The sequence below is a fragment of the Hylobates moloch genome, unplaced genomic scaffold (assembly GCF_009828535.3).
Source record: "Hylobates moloch isolate HMO894 unplaced genomic scaffold, HMol_V3 SCAFFOLD_6, whole genome shotgun sequence".
In the NCBI taxonomy this organism is placed as follows: domain Eukaryota; kingdom Metazoa; phylum Chordata; class Mammalia; order Primates; family Hylobatidae; genus Hylobates; species Hylobates moloch.
In genome coordinates, this window is record NW_026652281.1 from 75,246,835 (window position 1) to 75,272,547 (window position 25,713).

Consider the following 25,713-nt stretch of genomic DNA (forward strand, 5'->3'; position numbering starts at 1 on the left):
AAAAAAAAAAAAAAAAAAAAAAACATTTCATGCAAAGCCTTCAGTGGTTGTAGAGTCTACTCTTTGGTGAATACACAAATTGATCTATTTTATATATTAAAAATTGTATTAGTAGTAATAATGATATTTTCTTTTTTATCTTTACTTGTCAGATATAGTTTCTTAAATTTTTCCAAAATTAATGATATTATATCTTATATTTGATTTAAAATACTACTAAGATATTTGGATAGTCGAAAATAAATGGCAAAATAAGAATTGCTGAAACCTAGTGATAATGTACTTATGATCAGTTTATTAGCTATTATCCCATCATTGTTAAATTTTTAAATTTCCATGAAAACCTATACATAAGAACTTAAAATTCTGTGTAAAATACTTCATGCCCTGCACTTTAGCTCCACTGCATACTGAATAAAAGGAAAATGGATTCTCCTGTGGGGGAAAAAAAAGATTTATCATGGCTCAAAAGTAACAGTAACCGTCATTTTTAAAAGTACCTAACTATGGGGCCGGGCATGGTGGCTCATGCCTGTAATCTCAGCATTTTGGGATGCCGAGGTGGGCGGATCACCTGAGGTTGGGAGTTCAAGACCAGCCTGACCAACATGGAGAAACCCTGTCTCTACTAAAAATACAAAATTAGCCAGGTGTGGTGCTGCATGCCTGCAGTCCCAGCTACTTGGGAGGCTAAAGCAGGAGAATTGCTTGAACCCGGGAGACGGAGGTTGCAGTGAGCCGAGATTGTGCCACTGCACTCCAGCCTGGGTAATAAGAGAGAGACTCCGCCTCAAAAAAAAAAAAAAAAAAAAGTACCTACTATGGGCCAGGTACCATGCCAGATGTCCTCAGAACAATCCAGGTTGGCAAGATCATCTACACCATTTTACAGATGAAGAAACCTACCCAGCCACAAAGCAAGGGAGTGGCAGAAACAAAAATTAAGTCACAGGCTGGCCCAGCTCCACAGCCTGGATGTGTTTCTAACCACTCTTGCGGTGAGGTCTTCAGTTCCTTGACAAAGTTAGGGCCTCTCTTGGAAGCCAGCTTGATCTTCGTGCTCATAAACTCTTCGAAGGCAAAAAGCAGGCCTGTCTCATTCACTCTCACAGGCTCCAGCACCTAGAAGAGTTGCTGGCAGGTATCTACTGAATGAATGATTCCTCTTTTGCTAGACAGTGTTTGGCCAGCTGGCTGGACATACTGATAATACGGGGAGATGGCTATCTCAGTTCTAAAATAACTGGGCCCCTAAACACATAATCCCAGCCTGCACAAACTATTTCAGAAGACTTGAGCAGCTCCAAAAAATGACGCCCAGGGGGCCAGCAGCTGGGTCTGACCAGGTCACAGCAACCGCCGCAGGTCTGTTTGACACCAATCTGCTCCAAGGACTAGCTAGGGGCCAGACAAGGCACGGCCAGGGAGAAATTCAAAGGATGCCTTCTCTGTTTTGGGCTATCCCAGACTCCAAGGTGGTTTATTTATAGCTGGCACTTGAGCAGGACAGAGGGGTGCTGAGAAATAACACTGCTGCCATGTATTTCCCCACTAAAAGCAGTGTTTGTATGATTCATTTCAAGCGTGCTACAGGGCCAGAGGTGTTATGAAAACAGCTGAGACCTCCAGCTGTGAGTGAAATGGCTCATCCAAGAGTGACTAATTCAGAAGCCAAACCATCCCAAGTCAGCTGCCAACCAACCACCGGGGTCATGACCCTGGCACCAGCAGTTGCCTGTGCTAGCAAGGGGAGCCCCAAGACTGTGAGGAAGTGGTCACCCCGAGGAGTACAATGCAATCCTTCAGCAGTCCATGCTGCAGGGGTCTCCTTCCCCGGGAGGGACACATGGACCCCAAGAGTCCAGCAATCATCCAATTCAGCACATGTGAAAACCTCCAGACCCAGCATGGGAATGTCCTACACATCCCCACCTGGCAGTAGGACCAAGTGGAAGGAAGAAACAGATTTACCGAGCACCCAACTTTTACTAAGCCATGGCCTCCCTGGCAGCACTACCAGAGCTAGAATCCTAGAGCCCAAGAGGACTGAGTGCTGTTTTTAATAGCGCAAGGCTAGTAACACCTAAGATGTCCACCAACAGGGACCTGGTTAAATGGATCCTAGGACACCCACACAACGGGGCATCTAAGGCTTTTCATTTAAAAGAACAAGGCAGCTACATCTGCAGTCATGTGGAACAATGACCAAAATACATGAAGTGGAAAAAAACGCCACAGAACTGAATGACAGAATGCACAGGCGCTGCCGTTTGTATTTTTAAGGCATAAGATTCTGGTTAACGGCTTCCTGATACTCCTTTGGGAACAACCCCTCTCCTCAATTCCAGGTCCCCCATTCACCCTCCCCACCCTTGGCTCTGGGTTGGGTACTGTCCCCCACCCCACCCCAGGTCTGGCCATCTTCATATTTCATGACCCCAGGTCATGCTGACTCCAAGGTGGACACAAAACCCAAGCCAACAGGCAGAAGAACAATAACTCTTGCAAATCAATGGGGAAAAGAAATTCTGCTGGGATTGAAGTAGGGAGAAGAGCAAAGCAGAGAAAATTCAATCAAAGAAGTGAACCGTGGAGCTCCTGGACTGAGCCTACCCCTACTCTGGGACTTTCTTTACTTTCCTTTTTTTGGTAAGCGGGTATGGGTATGAGTTAGTTTCGATTACTTGCAGCTATAAAAGCCTAATGATAATAACAGCTAGCGCTTCTTGGGCACTTACTACAAGCATAGTAAGGCACTATTTTAAGTGCTTTCTGTGTATTAAAGCCTTTGATTCTCTCAACAACCCTAAGAAGAGGTTTTATTACTCTCTTCCCATCTTAAAGATACAACTGCCTTGTTTGCAGGGACCTGAGCTTGGCCAGCGACCTGAGCTTGGCCAGTCCTCAGACACCACCCCCTGGTGACTTCATGTAGCTCAGACCCATGCGCTTTTGCCTTCAACTACACCCATGTCTTGGCCATACCATCAATCCCACGACCCCCTTATCCCTCCATTGCAGCACCAATGCCCCGCCATCCCCAACAAATCTGGCTTAACCCATCGTTCACTTCATCTTCTCTGCTCCTACTCCCAGAAGAAAACAACAAATACAGCCATGAAGACTGCAACCCACATTCCTGATGTCCAGTCAGCATTCCCCAGTCCTCACTCAGGAACTCAGCAGGGAGATGAGCAGGAGTGATCCCATCCCACTCAACCCTGGGGAAACGTGGCAGTATCTGGTGACATTTTTGGCTGTCATGACTGGGAGGAAGGGTGTGAGCTTTGGTATCCAGTGGGTTTAGGCCAGGGATGCCACTAAACATCCTACAGTGCACAGGTCAGCCCCCACAACACAGAATTATCGGGCCCAAGATGTCACTCATGCAAAGGCTGAGAAACCCAGCTCTCTGTCCGGGTGGATCCCCTTCGGTTTGCCTCACCAGCCACTCCCCCACGCTTCCCCACCTTCCTCAAGTCCCCTGTTCCACTTGAGCACCTAATACTCAGGTGGCAATGGTGGCACTGATGAACTTGTTTGCATGTGCAATCATCTTGATCTCCTTCCCCAGACAGTCAGAAAAACAAAAGGTGTCCTTCCTCTCCGTGAGGCCAGGTCCCCCCTTTTTGCTCTGGCTCTGAGCTCCTTCAGCACCTTCAGGCCCCTCTGCAATGGATGGGACACTGGACCCAGAATGGGGGAGGGGCAGTTCCCCAAAGGAACATCAACACAAAGAGGGGCTCACATGCCCCCTCTCCTTCTAATAATCTCCTTTACTCCTAAATTCCCTCTCGCTATTCTCTCTCCCTCCTTCTACATTCAAGCCTCATGAAAAACGGCTGAGGAGGCCACTGGCTGCACCCTCCCCACACATTTATTCTGCCTGGCCTTCCCCAAATTACGGTCCAAAGTAGGCACCTACTTCTGAAAACCCAAGATATTTCACTTAAGAATATAGGTTCCAGCTGTTCCTGAAAAACAGGAAGATCTAGCAACTTTGGGACACTGCCCCCAAAAGCTGGAGCTTAATACAGTGTATATGCCATGAAAAAAAAACATAATAATAAAACACAAATTAGGCCGAGCACGGTGGCTCATGCCTATAATCCCAGCACTTTGGGAGGCCAAGACTGGCAGATAACTTGAGGTCAGGAGTTTGAGACCAGCCTGGCTTACACGGTGAAACCCAGTCTCTACCAAAAAATATTAAAAATTAGCCCGGGCCAGGTGCAGTGGCTCATGCACGTAATCCCAGCACTTTGGGAGGCTGAGGCAGGCAGATCACCTGAGGTCAGGAGTTTGAGACCACCCTGGCCAACATGGTGGAACCCCGTCGCTACTAAAAATACAAAAATTAGCCAGACGTGGTGGCTAACACCTGTAATCCCAGCTACTTGGGAGGCTGAGGCAGGAGAATTGCTTGAACCTGGGAGGCGGACGTTGCAGTGAGCTGAGATCGTGCCACTGTACTCCAGCCTGGACAAGAGCGAAACTCCATCTCTCTCTCACACACACACACACACACACACACACACACACACACACACACACACAAATTAGCCTGTTGTGGTGGTGTGTGCCCGGAATCCCAGCTACTTGGGAGGCTGAGGCGGGAGAATTGCTTGAACCAAGGAGGCAGAGGTTGCAGAGAGCCGAGATGGCACCACTGCACTCCAGCCTGGGCAACAGAGTGAGACTCCATCTCAAAAATAAATAAATAAATAAAAATACATTTCAAAAAGCTAGAACTGGGGAGGCTGATGCGGGAAAAACGCTTGAGCCCAGGAGGGGTAAGCTGCAGTGAGCTGAGATCATGCTACTGCACTCCAGCCTGGGTGACACAGTGAGACTCTGTTTCAAAAAAAGCTGGAGTTGAAGAACTGTGTCCTTGGGCAGCCTCAGTTCCAAGCACTCCTTTTATCTCCTCCACCTGAGGCAGCTACTTTCTCTTACTCTGGCTACTTTTTTTTTTTTTTTTTTTTTGAGACAGATTTTCACCTTGTCACCCAGGCTGGAGTGCAGTGGTGCAATCTTGGCTCCACCTCCACAACCTCCGCCCCAAGGGTTCAAGTGATCCTCCCACCTCAGCCTCCCAAGTAGCTGGAATTACAGGTGTGTGCCACCACACATGGCTATTTTTTGTATTTTAGTAGAGACGGGGTTTCACCATGTTGTCCAGGCTGGTCTTAAACTCCTGGCCTCAAAGGATCGGCCCACCTCAGTCTCCCAAAGTGCTGGGCATGAGCAGCTTTTTTTTTTTTTTTTTTTTTTCTTGCAACTCCAGTCTAAGCCTTCTGTTCTCCATTGCCTCCTAAAACTACTACCTTCTATCTCTACTGTTTAACTCAAAGATGTCTCATTAAATAACTGGTTGGTTACCAAATTCAAAGTTCCCTCTTCTCCTTCCTCATTCTCCTCCATCTTTAAGCAGCAAAACTACGTTACAACCACATCCCTCCTTTGCTATCAGTGGGTGCCCCTGCAGGTCTCCCCCTGCCTGTTTCTGCTCAGCCTTCAGTCTTCTCTTCCCAACGGCCTCTTCAATGCTGGGGCTCCCCACACTTTCTCTCCAAACCTCTGCTCTTAATATACACAAGTTTCTCCCACTAGCTCACTGCCAATGAACCAGACTCCCAAACCGTACGTCCCACACTTGCCCTCTCCAGTGCCAACCAGCTGCCTAGAGGGCATCTCTTTTTTGACTATGCCACAAGCACCTCAAACTCCACATCTCAACCTTCTCTGCCTGTTCCTCGAGCCTGAAACCCGCGATCTAGCCTAGATTTCTCCTTGTCCCCTGTCTGCATTCCAAGGCACCGAAGCTGCTGACTACACCTGCTCGTTGCTTCTCCCTCTCCCCACTGCCTTAGTCCTCCTGCAGCCCCCAACCATCACCAAAAGAGCTTTTTAGCCGCTCTCCCTGCCTGAAGTCTCACCCTCTCCGCCCAATTTAGCACCATATGGCTGCAAGTGACGCCTTTAACAGGCTTCCTTGATCAGATTCTCTGGCTGAAAACTCCCAAACAGCTCCCCCGCCCTCGGATAAAACATAAACTCCTTTCTGCAGCACACAAGGTTCTTAAAGATCTCGCCCCAATTAGCCGTGCAGCCCCTTTCCCGGATTCCTGCGCTTTAGGCTTGCACTCCAGCGGACTGACCTACTTGTTCCCGGAGTGCTCCACATTCTCTCGTCCCCAGCTTTTGCACACGCAGTTTCTTCTGCCTAGAATGCGGTTGGCTGTGACGACCCCCAGGTAAACCAACTCCTACCACCACAGGTGAAACGAACGCCCTCCTCCTCCTCGCCAATCCCGTTAGTAAGGTTATGTGACTGCCGGCTTGTACCCACTAAAAAATGTTTTTGTGAGCAAGGACCCTGTGTTATGCATCTCAGTGTTCCTGGCACCTAGCAGAGCTGGGTACAAGGGGAATATTCTTTATCCTCTTTGAACCTCAATCCCTCATTGGTAAAACGGAGATAATAATAACCCCTAAGATTACTGTGAAGCTTACAGGAGACATGCAGAAGAATTCTGGCCAAGGGGTCTGGGCCCAACCAGGGTAACATAATGAAACCCCGTCTCTTAGAGAAAAAAAAATACATATATATACACACACACACTCACATATGTGTGTGTGTGTGTTTAAAAAAAAAAGTCTAGCCAAAGTAAACACAAAAAGTAAAAAAGCTTTTTTTGACGCGGTAGCCAGATAGAGATCTTTCTCAGCCCCAAACAGACTGCATGTCTTGCACGACTGCGTCTCCTTAAGCCTCAACGTCCCCGCTTCCCTAGTGGGGTTAATAATAGAAGCCAGCTCGGGGTAGGAACGAGAATTAAGCAGGACTGAGCCGCTGTGAGCACAGTGCCTGGCGCAGGGGAAAGCGCAGGTCACGTAGCCATTGGGGTCGGGGTCGGGGTCCTGTGCTGCGGTTAAGTCGGGGGTGGGCGGAGGGGGAGGGGCAGAGCTCAGAAGGGGGCCGCAGCCCCGGCGGATGCTTGGGGCTCCTCTCGGGGGACCTCTGGGCGATCCTCCCCACCGCGCCGGGCCCAGACCCCCAACCCGGCCGCCGGCCTCCCCTGCGGCCGCCCGCCCCGAAGCAAGGCCCCGAGAGGCGGGAAGCGAGGCCTCACGTGCGGCGCAGCGGCCGCGCCGAGGGCCTGCCAGGCTACTCACTGAGCCACAGCTCCAGCGCCGCTGCCGTGCCCGGGGGACCCTGGGCCGACTCGGTTCCCGCCACAGCCCCCGCCCCCGCCGCCACCGCGGTGGCCGCCATCGCTCCAGCCCCGACGCTGCGGCCGCGGGCGCCACTGCTTCTTTAGCTGCCCTAGCCGCCTGGCGCTCTCCTCGGCTGACTGCGCGGCAGGAGCGGTGGACACGTGACGGGGCGGGCACCAATGGTGCCACGCCCACCCCAGGCCCCGCCTCCACGCGGGCTGGGCCGGGACATTTCTCAGCCCAGATCCCTCCACCCAGCGCGGGTCTTCTAAAACCAATCACCCTACGGTTGCCAGATAAAATACAAGACGCCCAGTTAAATTTGATTTTCAGAAGAACACGAATAATTCTTTTAGCATTTTTAAAGAGACGGCGTCTTGCTCTGTCACTCAGGCTGGAGTCCAATGGCGTGATCACAGCTCACTGCAGCCTCCACCTCCTAGGCTCAAGGGATCCTCCCGCCTCAATCTCCGGAGGAGCTGGGACTAGGGGCGGGCACCACCACGCCTGGCTAATTTGTGTGTGTGTGTGTTTTTGGTAGAGACTGGGTTTCATCATGTTGCCTGGGTGGTCTCAAACTCCTGGGCTACAAGATCTCTTACCTCGACTTTCCAAAGTGCTTGCATTTATTTTTTATTTTTATTTTTTTCTTTTTTTGAGACGGAGTCTCACTGGAGTGCAGTGGTGCCATCTCGGCTCACTGCAACCTCCGCTTCCTGGGTTCAAGCGATTCTCCTGCCTCAGCCTCTTGAGTAGCTGGGACTACAGGTGTGTGCCACCACACCCAGCTATTTTTTTTGTATTTTTAGTAGAGACGAGGGAGGGTTCACTATGTTGGCCAGGCTGGTCTCGAACTCCTGACCTCGTGATCTGCCCGCTTCCCCCTCCCAAAGTGCTGGGATTACAGGCATGAGCCACCGCGCCCGGCCTATGTGTTTGCATTTTTATTCACAGAAGGGTTTTCCTGGAACACTTCTTTTTTTTTTTTTTTTTAGATGGAGTCTCGCTCTGTCGCCCAGGCTGGAGTGCAGTGGCGCTATCTCGGCTCATTGCAACCTCCGCCTCCCCAGTTTCCTGGAACGCTTCTAAAATAACATGTTCTGCATTCCTCAATACTCTGCTTTATTTTCTGCATCACACAGTACACCATCGATGTATTATTTACTTATTTTGTTAAAAGATAATTTTCCCAAAAAAGTATGTCATGATTCTCATAATTATGAAATGAACATGTGTCAAATATTTTATTTAATTACGAGGGAACCAAGCAGATGTTATAATCAATCCAAAAGTGAAGTCAAAGAAGGGCAAATTTATCTGGAAAAAAAGGAATGTAAGACGAATGTGCAAATGGACGCAAAACTGGCTTTTCCACTGGGGTGAGAGCTGTCCCTCCAGTGAGGGGAATTAATTTACCTATTTATAGGCAAGAATTGTTTTGCATTGCTATCAGCTGTCTACAACTTAACAGAGTTATAAGACTTCTCAAAGACAAAGAAAGGCTAGAACCTGGAAGGTTGTGCTGTCTAGACAATGCATAATTTTCCATTGAAGCTGTTGTGCCGCACCCCTATTAACTTCAGTAGGGATGGCGGAAGAAGAGACCCAGAGCCACTGAATGAGGCAGGTTTACTGAGGAGACTTACGGGGTGGTCTAGTGGCAGTGGGCTGGACAGGAGGACCACTACCATTTATAAAGAGCATCAGTTTATACAGTATTTTCAACTAGCACCCTTCCCCTAGCAACCTCCATCTGACAACCTCAATTTAACCCCAAACAAAGGGCCTTGATCCCCCGTATGGCCTGCGTTCCACAGGATGGGGCCAAGGGTTCAGATGTTCCTCTTAGATAGAGTGAACCTCCGGGCTGGCCACTCCGTGATTCCGTAGCTTGGAACTCAGAACACACATTCTTCTTAGACCATAGGTACATACGCCATACAGAGGCACAAATTCTTCCTTGTAGGTAACTGAATAGCAATGGGTGATGATTCTTGTCTACACACATGCAAATGAATATTGTCCTGGGAACACACAAACTTCTTGTGGAAAAACCAGTTCTGCCCCCACTTGCACATCTATTTCAACATTCCTGATCTATACATGACGTCCATTTTTTGGACTGGTTTGAACATCTCACCAGTTTCCTCATTAAGGAGTTAAAGAAAATCTTTTTTTTTTGAGACAGAGTCTCGCTCTGTTGTCCAGGCTGGAGTGCAATGGTGCAATCTCTGTTCACTGCAACCTCTGGGTTCAAGCGATCCCCTGCCTCAGCCTCCTGAGCATCTGGGAATACAGGCGCCCACCACCACACCCGGCTAATTTGGTATTTTTAGTAGAGACAGGGTTTCACCAGGTTGGCCAGGCTGGTCTCAAACTCCTAACCTCAGGTGATCCACCCACCTAGGCCTCCCAAAGTGTTGGAAATACAGGCGTGAGCCACTGCACCTGGCCTAAATAAAATCTTTAATATATATTTATCTCTTGAAGATTCTAAACATCTGGCAACACTGGACCCGGCTTTCCACACTGCAACAAAACCTGGACATGACTAGAGCCTGCACATGCTAGAGGGGGCATGAGCTCTACAGTTTGCCAAGGACCATCCTTCAACTCCTGAAACTTTACTTATTGTAAGCACCTGCAATCCTTTAACATTTTTACGTTGTTGGAGCTCAGAAAACCATATCCCAGAGCACGGTATTTTGGCATAGCGAGTACTTTGAACTCAAAAACAGTGGAAAGCCTCAGAAGCAGCCTCAGAGCAAAGGTTCTCTGACCTCCTGCCCGTCTTTCTTCTCCCAAGGCAAGCCACAGAAACTCCAACTCCTCTTTCCCAAGATGGGTCAGGGAAACTCAAACCCCTCTCCCCTAAAGCCAGCCACAAAACCTAGACATATTACTCCAACCTTCCCTTATTTCTGTTTAAGAGTTGGCTATAAAGAAATTCTCAGTCAGGCACGGTGGCTCACACCTGTAATCCCAGCACTTTGGGAGGCCGAGGCAGGCAGATCACGTGGGTCCAGGTGTTCAAGACTAGCCTGGGCAACATGGTGAAACCCCGTGTCTACAAAAAAATACAAAAATTAGCTGGGTGTGCTGGTGTGCACTTGTAGTCCCAGCTACTCAGGAGGCTGAGGCAGGAGGACCCTTGAGCCTGGGAGGCGGAGGTTGCAGTGAGCTGAGATCACACCCCTGCCTCCCACCCTGGGATGGGAGTAAGTCTCTTTCGTCCCAAAAAAAAAAAAAAAAAAGAAAGAAAAGAAAAGAAAGCAATTATCTGAGCTACTTTGTCTGATAATAGGTGGTCATGTCCCCTTATTCCTGCCTTATACCTAGGAGGAAGGAGTGATATACAGGTAAGCCAAGAAGAATTTGGACAGGCCTTGCTGGGTTCCCCCACCTAAGTCTAATAGATCGATCATACCGTTTTGTTCAATCCTATTTCTACCTGGCTGTTGGTCATCAAACCTAAGCATAAAAGTAGACAGCCTTCCCTCCGTCTTTATTTCTGAAAGCTCCCATGTCAACATAAAACTTTTTTTTTTTTTTATGAAGTCCTGTCGCCCAGGCTGGAGTGCAGTGGCTCGATCTTGGCTTGCTGCAACCTCTGCCTCCCAGGTTCAATCGATTCTCCTGCCTCAGTCTCCCGAGTAGCTGGGATTACAAGCACCTGCCACCATGCCTGGCTAATTTTGTAATTTTTTTGTAGACATGGTATTTCACCATGTTGGCCAAGCTGGTCTTGAACTCCTGACCTCAAATGATCTGCCCATCTCAGCCTTCCAAAATGCTGGGATTACAAAAGTAAGTCACTGTGCCCGGCCTATAAAACTTTAATTAAATAAATCTGTTATGCTTTTCTCGTGAGCCTTTTTTTTTAAGACAGGGTCTTGCTCTGTCAACCAGGCTGGAGTTCCGTGGCACCACCAGAGCTCACTGCAGCCTTGACCTCCCAGGCTCAAATGATCTTCGCAACCTCAGTCCTCAGAGAGTAGCTGAGATGACAGGCACACACACCACCACTCCCAGCTAATTTATTTGGTTTTGTAGAGGTAAGGTCTCACCATGTTACCCAGGCTGGTCTCAAACTCCTGGGCTCAAGCAATCCCCCAAAGTGCTGGGATTACAGGCATGAGCCACCATACCTGGTCTTAACCCGTCTTTTGTTATAGGAGTGTTGGCCATGACCCTTTGGAGAGGTGAGGAAAGATGTAAGGTATAGATGTCCCACAACATCTAGATCAATGGTTTTTTTTTTGAGACGGAGTCTCGCTCTGTCCCCTAGGCTGGAGTGCAGTGGCACGATCTCGGCTCACTGCAACCTCCGCCTCCCGGGTTCACGCCATTCTCCTGCCTCAGCCTCTCCGAGTAGCTGGGACTACAGGCGCCCGCCACCACGCCCGGCTAATTTTTTGTATTTTTAGTAGAGACGGGGTTTCACCATGGTCTCGATCTCCTGACCTCGTGATCCGCCCGCCTCGGCCTCCCAAAGTGCTGGGATTACAAGCGTGAGCCACTGCGCCCAGCCTAGATCAATGGTTTTCAAACTAGCATGTGTCAGAATCACCTGGAGGGTTTGTTGCAAATTGCAGGGCCCCGCCGCACACTTTCAGATCTAGTAGGTCTGGAATGAGGCCCCAGAATTTGTCTTTGTAATAAATCTCCAGCTGACATTGATGCTGATGGTCTGGAGACCACAACAGAAAGGATAAAGGCTAAGTGGGTAGGAAGTGGTTGAGGAGTTTAATGTAGTGGTTGGGTGTGCAGGCATTGTGATTAGAACTATGTTGTTTTCATCTAAGAAATAAGGGTAAGTGCCTACTTCATGGGTTTTTTTTTTTCTTAATCTAAAAGAGATTATATATATATAAATATGTATCAGCTGGGTGTGGTGGTGCAAGTGCCTGTAGTCTCAGCCACTTGGGAGGCTCAGATAGGAAGACTGCTTGAGCCCAGGGGTTCAAGATCAGCCTGGGCAACATAATGACACCCTTCTCTAAAAAAACAAAAAAAATTAAAAGGCCAGGCATGGTGGCTTATGCCTGTAATCCCAGCACTTTGGGAGGCCAAGGCAGATGGAATATCTGAGGTCAGGAGTTCAAGATCAGCCTGGCCAACATGACAAAACCCCTTCTCTACTAAAAATACAAAAATTAGCCAGGCGTGGTGGTGTGTGCCTGTAATCGCAGCTACTCAGGAGGCTGAGACCGGAGAATCGTGTGAACCCAGGAGGTGGAGGCTTCAGTGAGCTGAGATTGTACCACTGCACTCCAGCCTGCAAAAAAAAAAAAAAATTAAAATTAAAAATAAATTACCCAGCCTCTGATATTTCTTTACAGCAACACAATGACAGACTAACACACAGCTTAAGCTGAAATACCAATCTTCTGTCCTTGGCACTCCTGGATTTCAGGCATTCAGGTTTGGATTGGAATCTACACCACTGGCTCTCCAGCTTTCAGGCCCTTCAACTACACCACTGGCTTTCCTGGGTCTCCAGCTTGCACAAGCAGATCAGATGACTTTTCAGCTTCTCTTTTTTTTTTTTTTTTTTGAGACGGAGTCTCGCTCTGTCGCCCAGGCTGGAGTGCAGTGGCGCAATCTCGGCTCACTGCAAGCTCCGCCTCCCGGGTTCACGCCATTCTCCTGCCTCAGCCTCTCTGAGTAGCTGGGACTACAGGTGCCCGCCACCACGCCTGGCTAATTTTTTTGTATTTTTAGTAAAGACGGGGTTTCACCGTGGTCTCGATCTCCTGACCTCGTGATCCGCCCTCCTCGGCCTCCCAAAGTGCTGGGATTACAAGCGTGAGCCACCGCACCCGGCCTTGACTTTTCAGCTTCTCTATCAATTTTTATTTTTTCTAGAGACAGAGTCTAGCTCTGTTGCTCATGCTGGAGTGCAGTGGCACAATCATAGGTCACTTGCAGCCTCCAACTCCTGGGTCCAAGTATCCTCCCACCTTAGCCTCCCATAGTGCTGGGATTACAATTACAGGCATAAGCCATCACCTCTGACCTATTTCTTTTTTTGAGACAGGGTCTTGCTCTGTTGCCCAGGCTGGAGTGCAGTGGTACAATCACAGCCCACTGCAGCCTCAACTTCCTGGATTCAAGTGATCCTCCCGCCTCAGCCTCCCTAATAGGTGGGACTATAGGCACATGCCACCATGCCCAGCCAATTTTTTTTTCTATTTTTTGTAAAGATGGGGTCTTACTATGTTGCCCAGACTGGTCTTGAACTCCTGGGTTCAAGCAATCCTCTTGCCTCGTTTTCCTAAAGTGCTGGGATTACAGGCATGAGCCACCACACTTGGCCTTTTCAGCTTCTATAATTTGGTGAGGCACTACCTAATAATAAATCTCTCTTACTAGATATATATCCTGTTGGTTCTGTTTCTCTGGAGAAGCCTAACCTAGGCCCTTAGAGGCCGTGATGAGAGAACATGGCTTTATCGTGAAAATAGCCCTTTTCTGTGCCTCATTTTCCAATCTTCTCCACTGGGGCTTCTTGCTTCCATCTGCTCCTGCTTAAGTCTCTCTTTGGCATAGTTGCCAGAGTGACCTTTCAAAAACCACAAATCTGCTCAGGTCATTTCCCTGCCTAAAACACTTCAGTGGCTCTGCACCTCCCTCCTTATGAAGACCCAACTCCTTGCCTTCATTAACTGAACCCCAACTTTGCTGAGGTGCCTGCCACTCTCCACCTGGCCATGCACCTCAGGGACACGCAGACCCCCTTCATCTCCAGCTCTGGATCTGACTGATTTATGGAGACCCTCACTTCCCCAGCAGGGATGGCTGAAATTTTGGAAGCTGAGTAGAGGGAGGGTACTTAGGAGTTTCCTTGCTGTTGGGAGACAGCCATAGAAAGCCACCCTCTCCCCAGCAAACATGAAGGAGGAAGTGCAGAGGCTTGACTGCTGCAGGCAGCCAACTGTGTCTGCTGCAGATGCTGTGGCCAGGAGGGTGGAGAGAGAGAAGGACCCTGGGCCCTCACTGATGTCACCACATGTGTAATTAACCAACCCTGCAGCCCACCTTACCAATGAACTTCCTGCTAAGTAGGATAATAAATCTTATTTAAGATTTATTGCTCTGTTGCCCAGGCTGGAGTGCAGTGGTGCAATCACAGCTCACTGCAGCCTTGACTTCCTGGGCTCAAGTGATCCTCCTGCCTCAGCTTCCCTAGTAGGTGGACTATAGGCACATGCCACCATGCCCAGCTAATTTTTTTCTATTGAATCTGGGTTTTATTATTTGGATCTCACATCTGCCTGGTTTCTCAGCAGCCACTTCTACCTCTCCCCTGACTCCTACCCTTGGTCCAGTCCTGATCAACTCTGTGAAGCTTTATTTTTCATCCCTCTCCTTGGAATATCCTTCCAACCCACATCTACCTGGGAAACTCCTACTCATCCCTCAGAACCCAGTTCAAAGGTCACTTAGTCTATAAAGCCCCATGACAGGCCTAAACAGAGTAAAATGTTTCTGCCTCTGGGCCCTTCTATTACTCACAGGGTCTTTGTTTTCTAAATATTCATTATGCTGGTCCTACGGAAGGCAGGACATTTTATCATAAGATACAAATATTAACTTCAAAACAAATAGACATGTATTTATTATTATTTTTTGAGACAGAGTCTCACTCTGTCACCTAGGCTGGAGTGTAGTGGCGCGATCTTGGCTCACTGCAACTTCTGCCTCCTGGGTTCAAGTGATTCTCCTGCCTCAGCCTCCCGAGTAGCTGGGACCACAGGTGCATGCCACCACATCTGGCTAATTTTTTGTGTTTTTAGTAGAGACAGGGTTTCACTGTGTTAGCCAGGATGGTCTTGATTTCCTGACCTCGTGATCTGCCTGCCTCGGCCTCCCAAAATGCTGGGATTACAGGCGTGAGCCACCGCGCCTGGCCTATCTATCTATCTATCTATCTATCTATTTATTTATTTTTATTTTTTGAGATGGAGTCTGTCACCCAGGCTGGAGTGCAGTGTTGTGATCTCAGCTCGCTGCAACCTCTGCCTCCCGGGTTCAAGCGACTCTCCTGCCTCAGCCTCCTGAGTAGTTGGGATTACAGGTGTGCACCACCATGCCTGGCTAATTTTTGTATTTTTAGTAGAGACGGCATTTCACCATGTTGGCCAGGCTGGTCTCAAACTCCTGGCCTCATGATCCACCTGCCTGCACCTCCCAAAGTGCTAGGATTACAGGCATGAGCCACCACGCCTGGCTGACATTTATATTTTTTGAGACAGAGTCTCACTCTGTCACCTGGGATGGAGTACAGTGACACAAACACAGCTCACTGCTGCCTTGACTTCCTGGGCTCCAGCTATCCTCCCGCCTCAGCCTCTCAAGTAGCTGGGACCACAAGTGCTCACCACAATGCTCAGCTAATTTCTGTATTTTTTTGTAAAGATAGGGGGGCATTTCACCATGTTGCCCAGGCTGGTCTTAAAGTCCTGTGCTCAAACGATCCTCCCCCATCGGCCTCCCAAAGTGCTGGGATTACAGGAGTGAGCCACCACACCCAGCCAACAACTTCTAATTTTAGTCCCCACTAAACACATGTCTGTCATCTGTCCCCACCCTTCACTTCTAAGCTTTGTCAAAGGTAGTCTCTCCCAGATAGCTGCATTCAATGCAAATTACAGGCAACAGACTGGACTGCTAATTATACTGGCAAATCTTGCAAAAGAGGAAAGATTTCCCCGCTTAAATGGAAGTGATACTGGTAACAGTCTGGCAGTTAGACCAGCTGATGAGTGCCACTTCTGAAGAAACTGATCTTACTAATATAGTCCTCAAACACTTTTTTCATCACGAGATCTTGACCCTTACTATGTATCTGTCAACGTGCCAGGTGCTGTGGTTATACTAAAAGACAGACTTCCTTCCTGCCATAATCTCATATTCTTTTGAGTAAGATAGAGAGTAAATATGTACAAATAAAATATATAATTTCATATAGTAAAAAGTACTATGAAGGCAAAAATAAAGTAGGATAAAGGCAGTATGAATGGGATTCCAAATTTGGCTATAAAAATATAACTTTCTAGAAAGGATACTGTCTTTTTTTTTTGAGACAGTCTTGCTCTGTCACCCTGGCTGGAGTACAGTGGCACTATCCTGGCTCACTGCAGCCTCCACCTCCCTGGGCTCAAGTGATCCTCTCACCTCAGCCACTCCAGTAGCTGGGATTACAGGTGTGCATCACTACACACCACTAATTTTTGCATTTTTTGTAGAAATGGGGTTTCACCATGTTTTCTAGGTTGGTCTCGAACTCCTGGGCTCAAGTGATCCACTGGCCTTGGCCTCCCAATGCGCTGGGATTACATGCGTGAGCCACCGTGCCCACACCTGGAAAGGATACTTTTTTTTTTTTTTTTTTTTGAGACGGAGTCTCGCTCTGTCGCCCAGGCTGGAGTGTAGTGGTGCGATCTCGGCTCACTGCAAGCTCTGCCTCCCAGGTTCACGCCATTCTCCTGCCTCAGCCTCTCCGAGTAGCTGGGACTACAGGCGCCCGCCACCACGCCCGGCTAATTTTTTTGTATTTTTAGTAGAGACAGGGTTTCACCGTGGTCTCGATCTCCTGACCTCGTGATCCGCCCGCCTTGGCCTCCCAAAGTGCTGAGATTAAAAGCGTGAGCCACCGCACCCGGCTGGAAAGGATACTCTAAACAACACTGAAAAAGAACACGCTCAGGGGAAGGAACTGGTTTCCCACTCACTGAAGTGAGTCACCTGCAGCCATGATCATAGAATATGACTCCCACTGACCACTGCTGATTGGACCAGGCGTAGACACCTGACCCAGGCTAGGCCAATCAGATTCTCCCCTGCAAATTTGTATGTGGAATATTGGTTATTTAATTGGTGGTGTAGGAGAAGAGAGATGATTTAGCTTCAGGGCTGGGGCAGTTGTTGGCCAACTGCAGAGATAAAGAGAAAGGCAGCCTGTAGAGGGAAAACAAAGTGAACAGACACACAAAGAGGGGTGAATGTTACAAACTGTGCCATCTCAGAGGGCCGAGTGGCTGCCTTTGGTCCCAACAGGTTTCTAGGTACAGATTCCATTCTCTTGTGAGGTCCTGTTGGAAGTCCTGCCCTTTAGATCTGTGAGAGTCCTAATTCTTCCAATAAATTCCTTTCATGGTTTCAGTTAGTCTGAGTGTGTTTCTACGCATTGCCACCAAGATCACTGTTTCTAAGGATGAAAATAATGGTGATAGTGATACCTAACATTTATTAAATGCCATGCAATGTTCTAAGAACTTCATATATGCTGCCAAGCGTGGTGGCTCATGCCTGTAATCCCAGAACTTTGGGAGGCCGAGGCGGGCGGATCACCTGAGGTCGGCAGTTGGAGACCAGCCTGATCCACATGGAGAAACCCCGTCTCTACTAAAAATACAAAATTAGCTGGCTATGGCAGGACATGACACATGCCTGTAATCCCAGCTACTTGGGAGGCTGAGGCAGGAAAATCACTTGAACCTGGGAAGTGGAGGTTTCAGTGAGCTGAGATCATGCCATTGCATGCCAGCCTGGGCAACAAGAGTGAAACTACGTCTCAAAAAAAAAGAACTTCGTATATGTTATCTATTCCAATCCTTACAACTCTTTGAGATGGGTACAATTCTTATTCCTATTTTACAAACAAGGAAATTGAGGTACAGAAAGTCACATGTGAATAAGGGGCAGAATGTTTCTGAATCTAGACAGCCTCTGTGCCCTTCAACGCTGCACTATACTCTCAAAACACCGGGGATGGGCTTGAGGTTATTTAAAATGTATGAAATTCCTTCAAACACTTTTACTTAGCCAGGTGTGGTGGCATGCACCTGTGATTCCAGCTACTCAAGAGGCTGAGATAGGAGGATCTCTTGAGCCCAGGAGTTAGAGCTGCAGTGAGCTATAATTGTGCCACTGCACTCCAGTCTGGGTGGGCAACAGAGCAACATCCTCTTAAAAAAAACAAAACAAAACAAAACAAAAACCAGTCTTACTGATCCTGAGCAAAACCCCCAAACAGAAGACAGATGTCTGGAGCTGCTTTCAAGATAGCACAGCACACTTCACTTGAGGAAGCAGCAACAGCTTTATTAATTTCACTTTTTTATTAATTTTTTTTTGAGACAGAGTGTCGCTCTGTTCCCCAGGCTGGAGTACAATGGTGTGATCTCGGCTCACTGCAACCTTCCATTCTGGGGGGTTCAAGTAATTCCTGTGCCTCAGCCACCCAAGTAGGTGGGATTGTAGGTTTGTGCCACCACACCTGGCTAATTTTTGTACTTTTAGTAGAGATGGGGTTTCACCATGTTGGCCAGGCTGGTCTTGAACTCCCAGACTCAAGTGATCTGCCTGCCTTGGCCTCCCAAAATGTTGAGATTCTAGGTGTGAGCCACCGGGCCCAGCTCTAATTTAGTATTTTTTAAAAACTGTGGTAAAATACAGAAAAACATAAAATTTACCATCTCCGTCATTTTTAAATTACAGTTCAGTGGCATTACATATCTTTATGTTGTGCAATTATCACCACCATTGACCCCTGTAACTTCATCTTGTATAACTGAAACTCTATACCCTAAACAGTAACCTCCCATTTCTGCCTCCCCAAGTCTGACAACCACCATCCTACTTTCTGCTTCTATAATTTTGATTATTTTAAGTAATTCGATTAAGTAGAATCTTACAGTATCTATCCTTTCAACTTTATTTTATTCATTTTTTTTTCAGACACAGGATCTTGCTGTGTTGCCCAGGCTAGAGTGCAGTGGTGCATTCATAGCTCACTGCAGCCTTAACTCCTCAGCTCAACTGATCCACCTACCTTAGTCTCCCAAGTAGCTGGGACTACAGGCATATGTCACCTTACCTGGCTAATTTTTAAATTTTTTGTAGAGACAGGATCTCACTATGTTGCCCAGGCTGGTCTCAAACTCCTGGCCTTTGACAAGCCTGCCACCTTTGCCTCACAAAGCGTTAGGAAGTATTTGTCCTTTTGTGACTAACATCTCATTTAGCATAAAGTCCTAGAGGTTCATCCATGTTGTAGATATACCAGAATCGACTTAGTATTTTGACCACTCACTTTGTTAAAAACACTCACTTGACCATGAGCCAAAGAGCTCCTTGTAACCATTCTTAATGTCTTAGAAACAGATGCTCTGACAACACTCAGTAGATCAGAGTTAAGCTTGGACTCTGGATCGGCACAGATCTGAGTTTAAATCTTGATTTTGCCTCGTACTATAACCTCGGAAGTTTTAGTTAACTTTTCAGAGCCTCGGTTTCCATATCTGTAACAGAAAAAAAAAATACTGCTTCTCTCATAGTGTTATAAAAAAAATTTACTGAGATGATGGACTAAGGCATTTACGAGCATTATCTGACACCTGGGAGAGGGTGAGGCTCATGTAAGTGCACGATAAATTATAAATATTGTTATTATTGTCCCCTTCTGTGGTCAACCACCTGTTGTTTCTGCCATTACATCTTCTTCTGGAGAAAGCTCCCTAGTTTTCCTTGGGAACAACTTTTCCTCCCTTGCATATAATCCCTGTGAAACTACCTATTACTGGCCAAGGAATGGTAGCAGCACCTCAGTTAGCCCAACAGATACTCGCTCCTCAGAATCTGAACCTTGAGCAGAGTCATCCAAAGCTGAGGGGAAAACACGCAGAAATTAACAACAACAAAACGGTTGTAGTTCATGTGTCGCCATCAAAGAACTCGGACAAGACTGGCCATTAGCTCCTGTAGCCAGTTCCCGTCTTTTCCAAGACCTGTTTTTTTGGCTTTTCGGTAGATGCTGTGGCTGTCTTATGGCCTCCAATAAACATAAGTGAGGCAGAGTTGGTTTCTATTGTTTGCAACCAACGAACTTAATGGATTCTGTATTAGAAAGAACTGGTGTATTCTTTAAGCAAAGACTAGGACTCTATGGGGCTCAACAAACTCTGTAATTGCCTTTCCACTCCCCTGGACAAAATAAACTTATTGTCTACTGGTGGAACGCAAATTATCCCCAAACCAAGTAGCTTTAAACAATAAACGTTTACTATCTCACAGTTCATGTGTGTCTGAAATTCCAGAGCAGCTTCTCTGAGTGGTTCTGGCTTAGGGTCTCCCATAGAGGTCACAAGCAAGATCAGCCAGGACTGCGGTCATGTGAATGCTTGGCTGGAATTGGAGGACGGGCTTCCAAGATGGCACACTCCCATGGCTATTGGTGGGAGGCCTCGATCCCTTGTCATGTGGAGCACCTCATAAGGCTGCTTGAGTATTTTCATGACCTGGAAGCTGGCTTCCCCCAAAGTAAGCGATCAAAGAAAACAAGACAGAAGCCATGATGTATTTTATGACTTACCCTCAGAAATCAAACTCTCATTTCTTCAATAGCGTAGTGGTTACACAAGTCAGGCCTATTCAGTGTGGGAAGGAACCACACAAGGGTGTGAATAGAAGAAGGCAGGGATGGTTGGGGGCCAACTTAGAGGCTGGCTGCCATGCAGGGGAAGCCTAGAAGCCTGGTAGGGGTTCATGTACCCTACCACCATCCTCCCTTCACTTGCTATTCCTCTTCACTGAAGACCCCAAGAAGCATATCTCATTTCAGAAACCAGCAGAGATGATGACTTGTAAGTCATGGAGGAAGGAAGAGGTGGATTTGAAGAGAAAGCCACAAAATAGGCAGGGTGAAGGTCTCCAGTCCAAGGACCAGGTCTGGAAGACTGGAAAAATGGAACAGATGACGTTTTGGGAAGGGAGACAGTCTGCCCCAAGGTTCAAGAATAAAGGGTAGCATAAGACAAGAGTGCTTACCCTTGGCAGTGGAGTCACACTTCTCCTTTTACAACCCCAAAGAAAGTCTGGTGTCCAGTTCAGCCCTGCTTGTGTCACATATCCTTTGCTGCTCTGAGTCTTTGGGGCCTGAGAACTGGGACCCATGAGTCCCGGTGCCCAGCTGCTACGGGCTGAATTGTGTCCCCCTAAATTCTTACGCTGAGAAACCCCCAGCACCTCAGAATGAGACTGTACTTGGAGATTGCGCATTTAAAGAGGTGACTAAGTTAAATCAGGCTGGTTAAAGTTAAAATCCAGTCCGACTGGTGTTCTTAGAAGAGGAACGTTGGGCACATAATGAAACCAGAGATGTGTGTGCATGGAGGGAAGACCGCACAAGGACAGTGAGAAGACAGCTGTCTGCAAGCCACGAAAAGAGGCCTTTAGGAGAAACCAGGCCTGCTGACACCTTGATCTTGAACTTCTAGCCTCCAAATGTGAGAAAATAAATCTCTGTTGTTTAAACCACCTGCTTCTGTGGCATTTTGTTATGGGGGCCCTAGCAAACTGAAACCCAAGCCTTCTGCAATGTTCCAGGATGTTAGCTTTTCTGTGAACTAACTCCGAACCGCTGCTGTGTAATGTGTGAGAAACCAGACCCGGAGAATGCATTTCCAGAGTCCAGGAGGTTAGAGGGGTTGGGCTTCCCCAGCCAACTGACAAGAATGGGCCTGTGGTGGATCCACAAATGCACTCGTGTGCAGTCAGAGATTGTTTCCACTCTTAGTTCCTTCGGCAAACTTCCCGACGGGCCCCAGGCCTCCTTCTGGTCTCTGAAAGCTGTTTCTAAGCTCACAGGTTCTTAGGGCGATCTCCACTGCCCGACACATCCTCTCCCTAGCTGGAAACCACCTTCTGGATCCGTTCCCGCACTTCCTTTGGTCCCAAGGACAACATCATCTCAGCTACAGGAGGTCCTTGCTAAGAACAAAAAGAGCAAATATTGCCTTACTACCTTAAACTGCCTAAAGAACTGAAGCTCAGCCTCAGTCTGCAGAAATTATTCACAGGCCAGCCCCCACACTGCTGCCTGTGTTCTGAGGACCAGTGCTTGTGTTACTTCCCTGGACAAGGATGGGTCCTAAGAGCCTGTTTCTCCCCCAACCGCTGCCCCCCCCCCCCCCCCCCTTTTTTTTTTTTTTTGAGATGGAGTCTCACTCTATTGCCCAGGCGAGAATGCAATGGTGCGATCTTGGCTCACTGCAACCTCTGCCTCCCAGGTTCAGGCAATTCTCGTGCCTCACCCTCCCAAGCAGCTGGGATTACAGGCGCACCACCACACCCAGCTAATTTTTGTATTTTTAGTAGAGACAAGGTTTCACCATGTTGCCCAGGCTGGTCTCAAACTCCTGACCTCAGGTGATCCACCTGCCTAGGCCTCCCAAAGTGCTGGGAATACAGGTGTGAGCCACTGTGCCTGGCCTGTTTTTCCCATATTAAGTAAGCTGTTGCTAGGTCTGTTATCCCCAATAAACTGCAAACCCCATGAAGGCAGAGATTATGTATGCGTGTTTCATTCTATACTGTATTCACTGTACCTAACACAATGCTTGCATATAGTAGGTACTCAATAGTGTCTGTTGATTGACTGAACAAGGGGAATCATCATGTTTCATTCATCTTTGTATACTCAATATTGAGCTCAGTGCCTGCGAGGAAACGTAAGCTCAAAGGATCAATGAGGGGCTCCAGGGAACAATCCAACCCATGTCCCTGCCTCACCTGCTGTCCACTGAGGGCCACCCGGAGGAGTTTCATCACATTACTGTACTTGGTGCCTTCCAGACCTTCTGATAGCTTCTTCAGTTCTCCATTCAGCATATTCTGAGTTAAGCTCATACCAGATCTTTCTAGAAGCCTAGAAGAAGAGGGCCGGTTTACAGGGCCTGCATGGGCCAATGGCAAGTGGGTGGGAGGAAGGGCTTCAGAAGGTTATTGATCAGCTACAGTACGAGCAGCACAACCAATGTTCAAGCCTGTTTTGAGGGAGGTGAAGAAGATATTGACCACTTTCTCCCTTATCCAGGTTGGGAAGGAAAAACCACCAAGGGACCACACACAGAGAAACCAGTGGTCACAATGCAGGAGGTAAGAGGTGCCATAAGAGGCTTTACTCATTGCTACCTCTGTGTCATGCAATCTTTATGCCTCAGTTTTCTCATCTGTAAAATGGGGAGAATAATAGTATCTGAGGCTGGCATAGTGGCTCACGCCTGTAACCCCAGCATTTTGGGAGGCTGAGGCAGGCAGATCACTTGAGGTCAGGAGTTCGAGACCAACCTGGCCAACACAGTAAAACCCCATCTCTACTAAAAATACAAAAATATTAGCCAGGGATGGTGGCGAGTGCCTGTAGTCCCAGCTACTCAGGAGGCTGAGGCAGGAAAATTGCTTGAACCCAGGAGGAGGAGGTTGCAGTGAGCCGAGATCACACCATTGCACTATAGCCTGGGTGACAGAGCGAGACTTTGTCTCAAAAAAAAAAAATAATAATAATAATAATAGTATCTGTCCTGCACAGGGCTATTGTAGAGAGTTAAAACTTATAAAGCACCAAGTGCCTGAACACATGATAAATACTCAGAAATATTACTTTTTTTTTTTTTTTTTGAGATGGAGTCTTGCTCTGTTGCCCAGGCTGGAGTACAATGGCACGATCTCAGCTCACTGCAACCTCCACCTTCCGGGTTCAAGCGATTCTCCTGCCTTAGCCTCCCAAGTAGCTGGGATTACAGGTGCGTGCCACCACGCCCAGCTAATTTTGTATTTTTAGTAGAGACAGGGTTTTACCATGTTGATCAGGCTGGTCTCAAACTCCTGACCTCAGGTGATCCGCCCACCTTGGCCTCCCAAAGTGCTGGGATTATAGGCGGGATTAAAGGCGTGAGCCACCATGCCCGGCCAAGTATTACATTTTGTATTTGAATTTAAAATTTTTAAAAATTAGTTAAGTACAATCAAGAGCTTTGAGACATTACAAAAGGATCTAAAAAGAAACACTTCTGCTTGCAGGCACAACAAAAAAGAAACTTAGGAATAGATTTGACATAGAATGGATAATTTCTGGGAAATTATCTGAAATACCTAGCTTTAAGATTGGTAGAGGGAGACTTCTTTGGAGACGTAGCCAAGAAGAGAAGAAATCAGAAGACCCCACCCAGCTCCAGCAATAGCCCCGCCACCAACTTGCTATGGCCGTTCTTCCACAACTTGAAGCCTCTAGGATTCCAATGGGCCAGCAACCAACCCCCACATCCTGGCAGTCCAGCTGAGTAAGATGCTCTCCCCAAAAGCTTTTGTTTCAGGAGAAATTCTCCATTCAGTTAGAGCTGGACTTGCAAAAATTTGCCCTGGCCCTGATTCTGAGTTAGTCAAGAGATGGGAATAGGCTGGTGATGAGTATATTTCACTGCAACTTCCCAGTTCCTCTCAGTTTTTAAAAATAATTAATTATTATTTTTTTAAGACAGGATCTTGCTCTGTCACCTAGGCTGGAATGCAGTAGTGCGATCACAGCTCACTGCAGCCTCAAACTCCTGGGCTCAAACGATCCTCCCACCTCAGCTGCCTGAGCAGCTTGGACCACAGGCACCCACCACCATGCCTGGCTAATTTTATTTTTACTTTTTGTAGAGATGGGGTCAAGCTATGTTGCCCAGGCTGGTCTCAAACTCCTGGCTTCAAGTGATCCTCCCCATTCACCCTCCCAGAATACTGGGATTACAGGCACGAGCCACAGTGCCCCGCCTCCCCTCAGTTATTACTGGAGATTCAGAAGTGGAAACACTGAAGAGGAACTGGGGCTGGACATCTTCCTGGTGCAGACGATCTGTGATGCCAATTCTGACCCTGCCTGCTCAAACATGTTCCAGGCAACTGCATTCCAAAGTCAACTCAGTATGGACCACTACTGTCTCAGGGAACTGGGTTCATAAGTGATTTGAAGAAACAGCCTTTTGGTGCAGACAGATTTCCTTACTGTCAGCACTGAAGCAGATGAGTTTCAATTTCAGACAAGGGTGATCGTTTCTTTTGTTGTTGTTTTTTTGTTTTGTTTTGTTTTTTTGAGATGGAGTCTCACTCTGTCGCCCAGGCTGGAGTCCAGTGGCACGATCTCAGCTCACTGCAAGCTCTGCCTCCCAGGTTCACGCCATTCTCCTGCCTCAGCCTCCCGAGTAGCTGGGACTATAGGCACCCACCACTACGCCTGGCTAAATTTTTGTACTTTAACTAGAGACGGGGTTTCACCGTGTTAGCCAGGATGGTCTTGATCTCCTGACCTCGTGATCCACCCGCCTGGGCCTCCCAAAGTGCTGGGATAACAGGCGTAAGCCACCACGCCCAGCCAAGGGTGATCGTTCTTACTGCATCATCTCTATGTTCTGAATGTTTGTGTTCCCCTAAATTCATATGTTCAAATTTTAACCCCCAAGGGGACAGTATTCAAAGGTGTGGGCTTTGGGAGGTGATCAGGTAATGCGGGCAGAGCCCTCATGCACAGATGAGTGCCTTTATAAAAGACACCCCAGAGAGGTCCCTCATCCCTCCACCACGTGAGGACACAGTGGAGGGCTGGAAAAGGCAAGGGCCCAGGAACAAGGCCCTCACCAGACACTGAATCGGCGGCACCTTGACCCT

At 47.8% G+C, this 25,713-nt stretch overlaps 2 protein-coding genes across 8 annotated transcripts in view; both read right to left on the bottom strand.

Moving 5' to 3' along the window:
* GGA2 (golgi associated, gamma adaptin ear containing, ARF binding protein 2) overlaps nt 1-7,506 on the bottom strand; it is a 49,939-nt gene extending 42,433 nt beyond the window's left edge. The window contains exon 1 of one of the 2 annotated variants that reach the window (XM_032157116.2): nt 7,180-7,506. In XM_032157116.2, coding sequence (XP_032013007.1) covers nt 7,180-7,279 — 100 coding nt within the window. In that variant the 5' untranslated portion in view covers nt 7,280-7,506. Of the gene's footprint in view, nt 1-6,161; nt 7,141-7,179 lie in introns of those variants that run through there. The other variant, XM_058440826.1, reaches the window with a different exon arrangement.
* A 12,056-nt stretch (nt 7,507-19,562) lies between these two features.
* Nucleotides 19,563-25,713, bottom strand: part of EARS2 (glutamyl-tRNA synthetase 2, mitochondrial) — a 35,354-nt gene continuing 29,203 nt past the window's right edge. For 2 of the 6 annotated variants that reach the window (XM_032157118.2, XM_032157120.2), the window contains exons 8-9: nt 22,798-22,933; nt 19,563-21,996 (exon numbers count right to left, since the gene is read on the bottom strand). In XM_032157118.2, coding sequence (XP_032013009.1) covers nt 21,913-21,996; nt 22,798-22,933 — 220 coding nt within the window. In that variant the 3' untranslated portion in view covers nt 19,563-21,912. Of the gene's footprint in view, nt 21,997-22,573; nt 22,934-25,713 lie in introns of those variants that run through there. The other 4 variants (XR_009214161.1, XR_009214160.1, XM_032157119.2 and 1 more) reach the window with 4 other exon arrangements.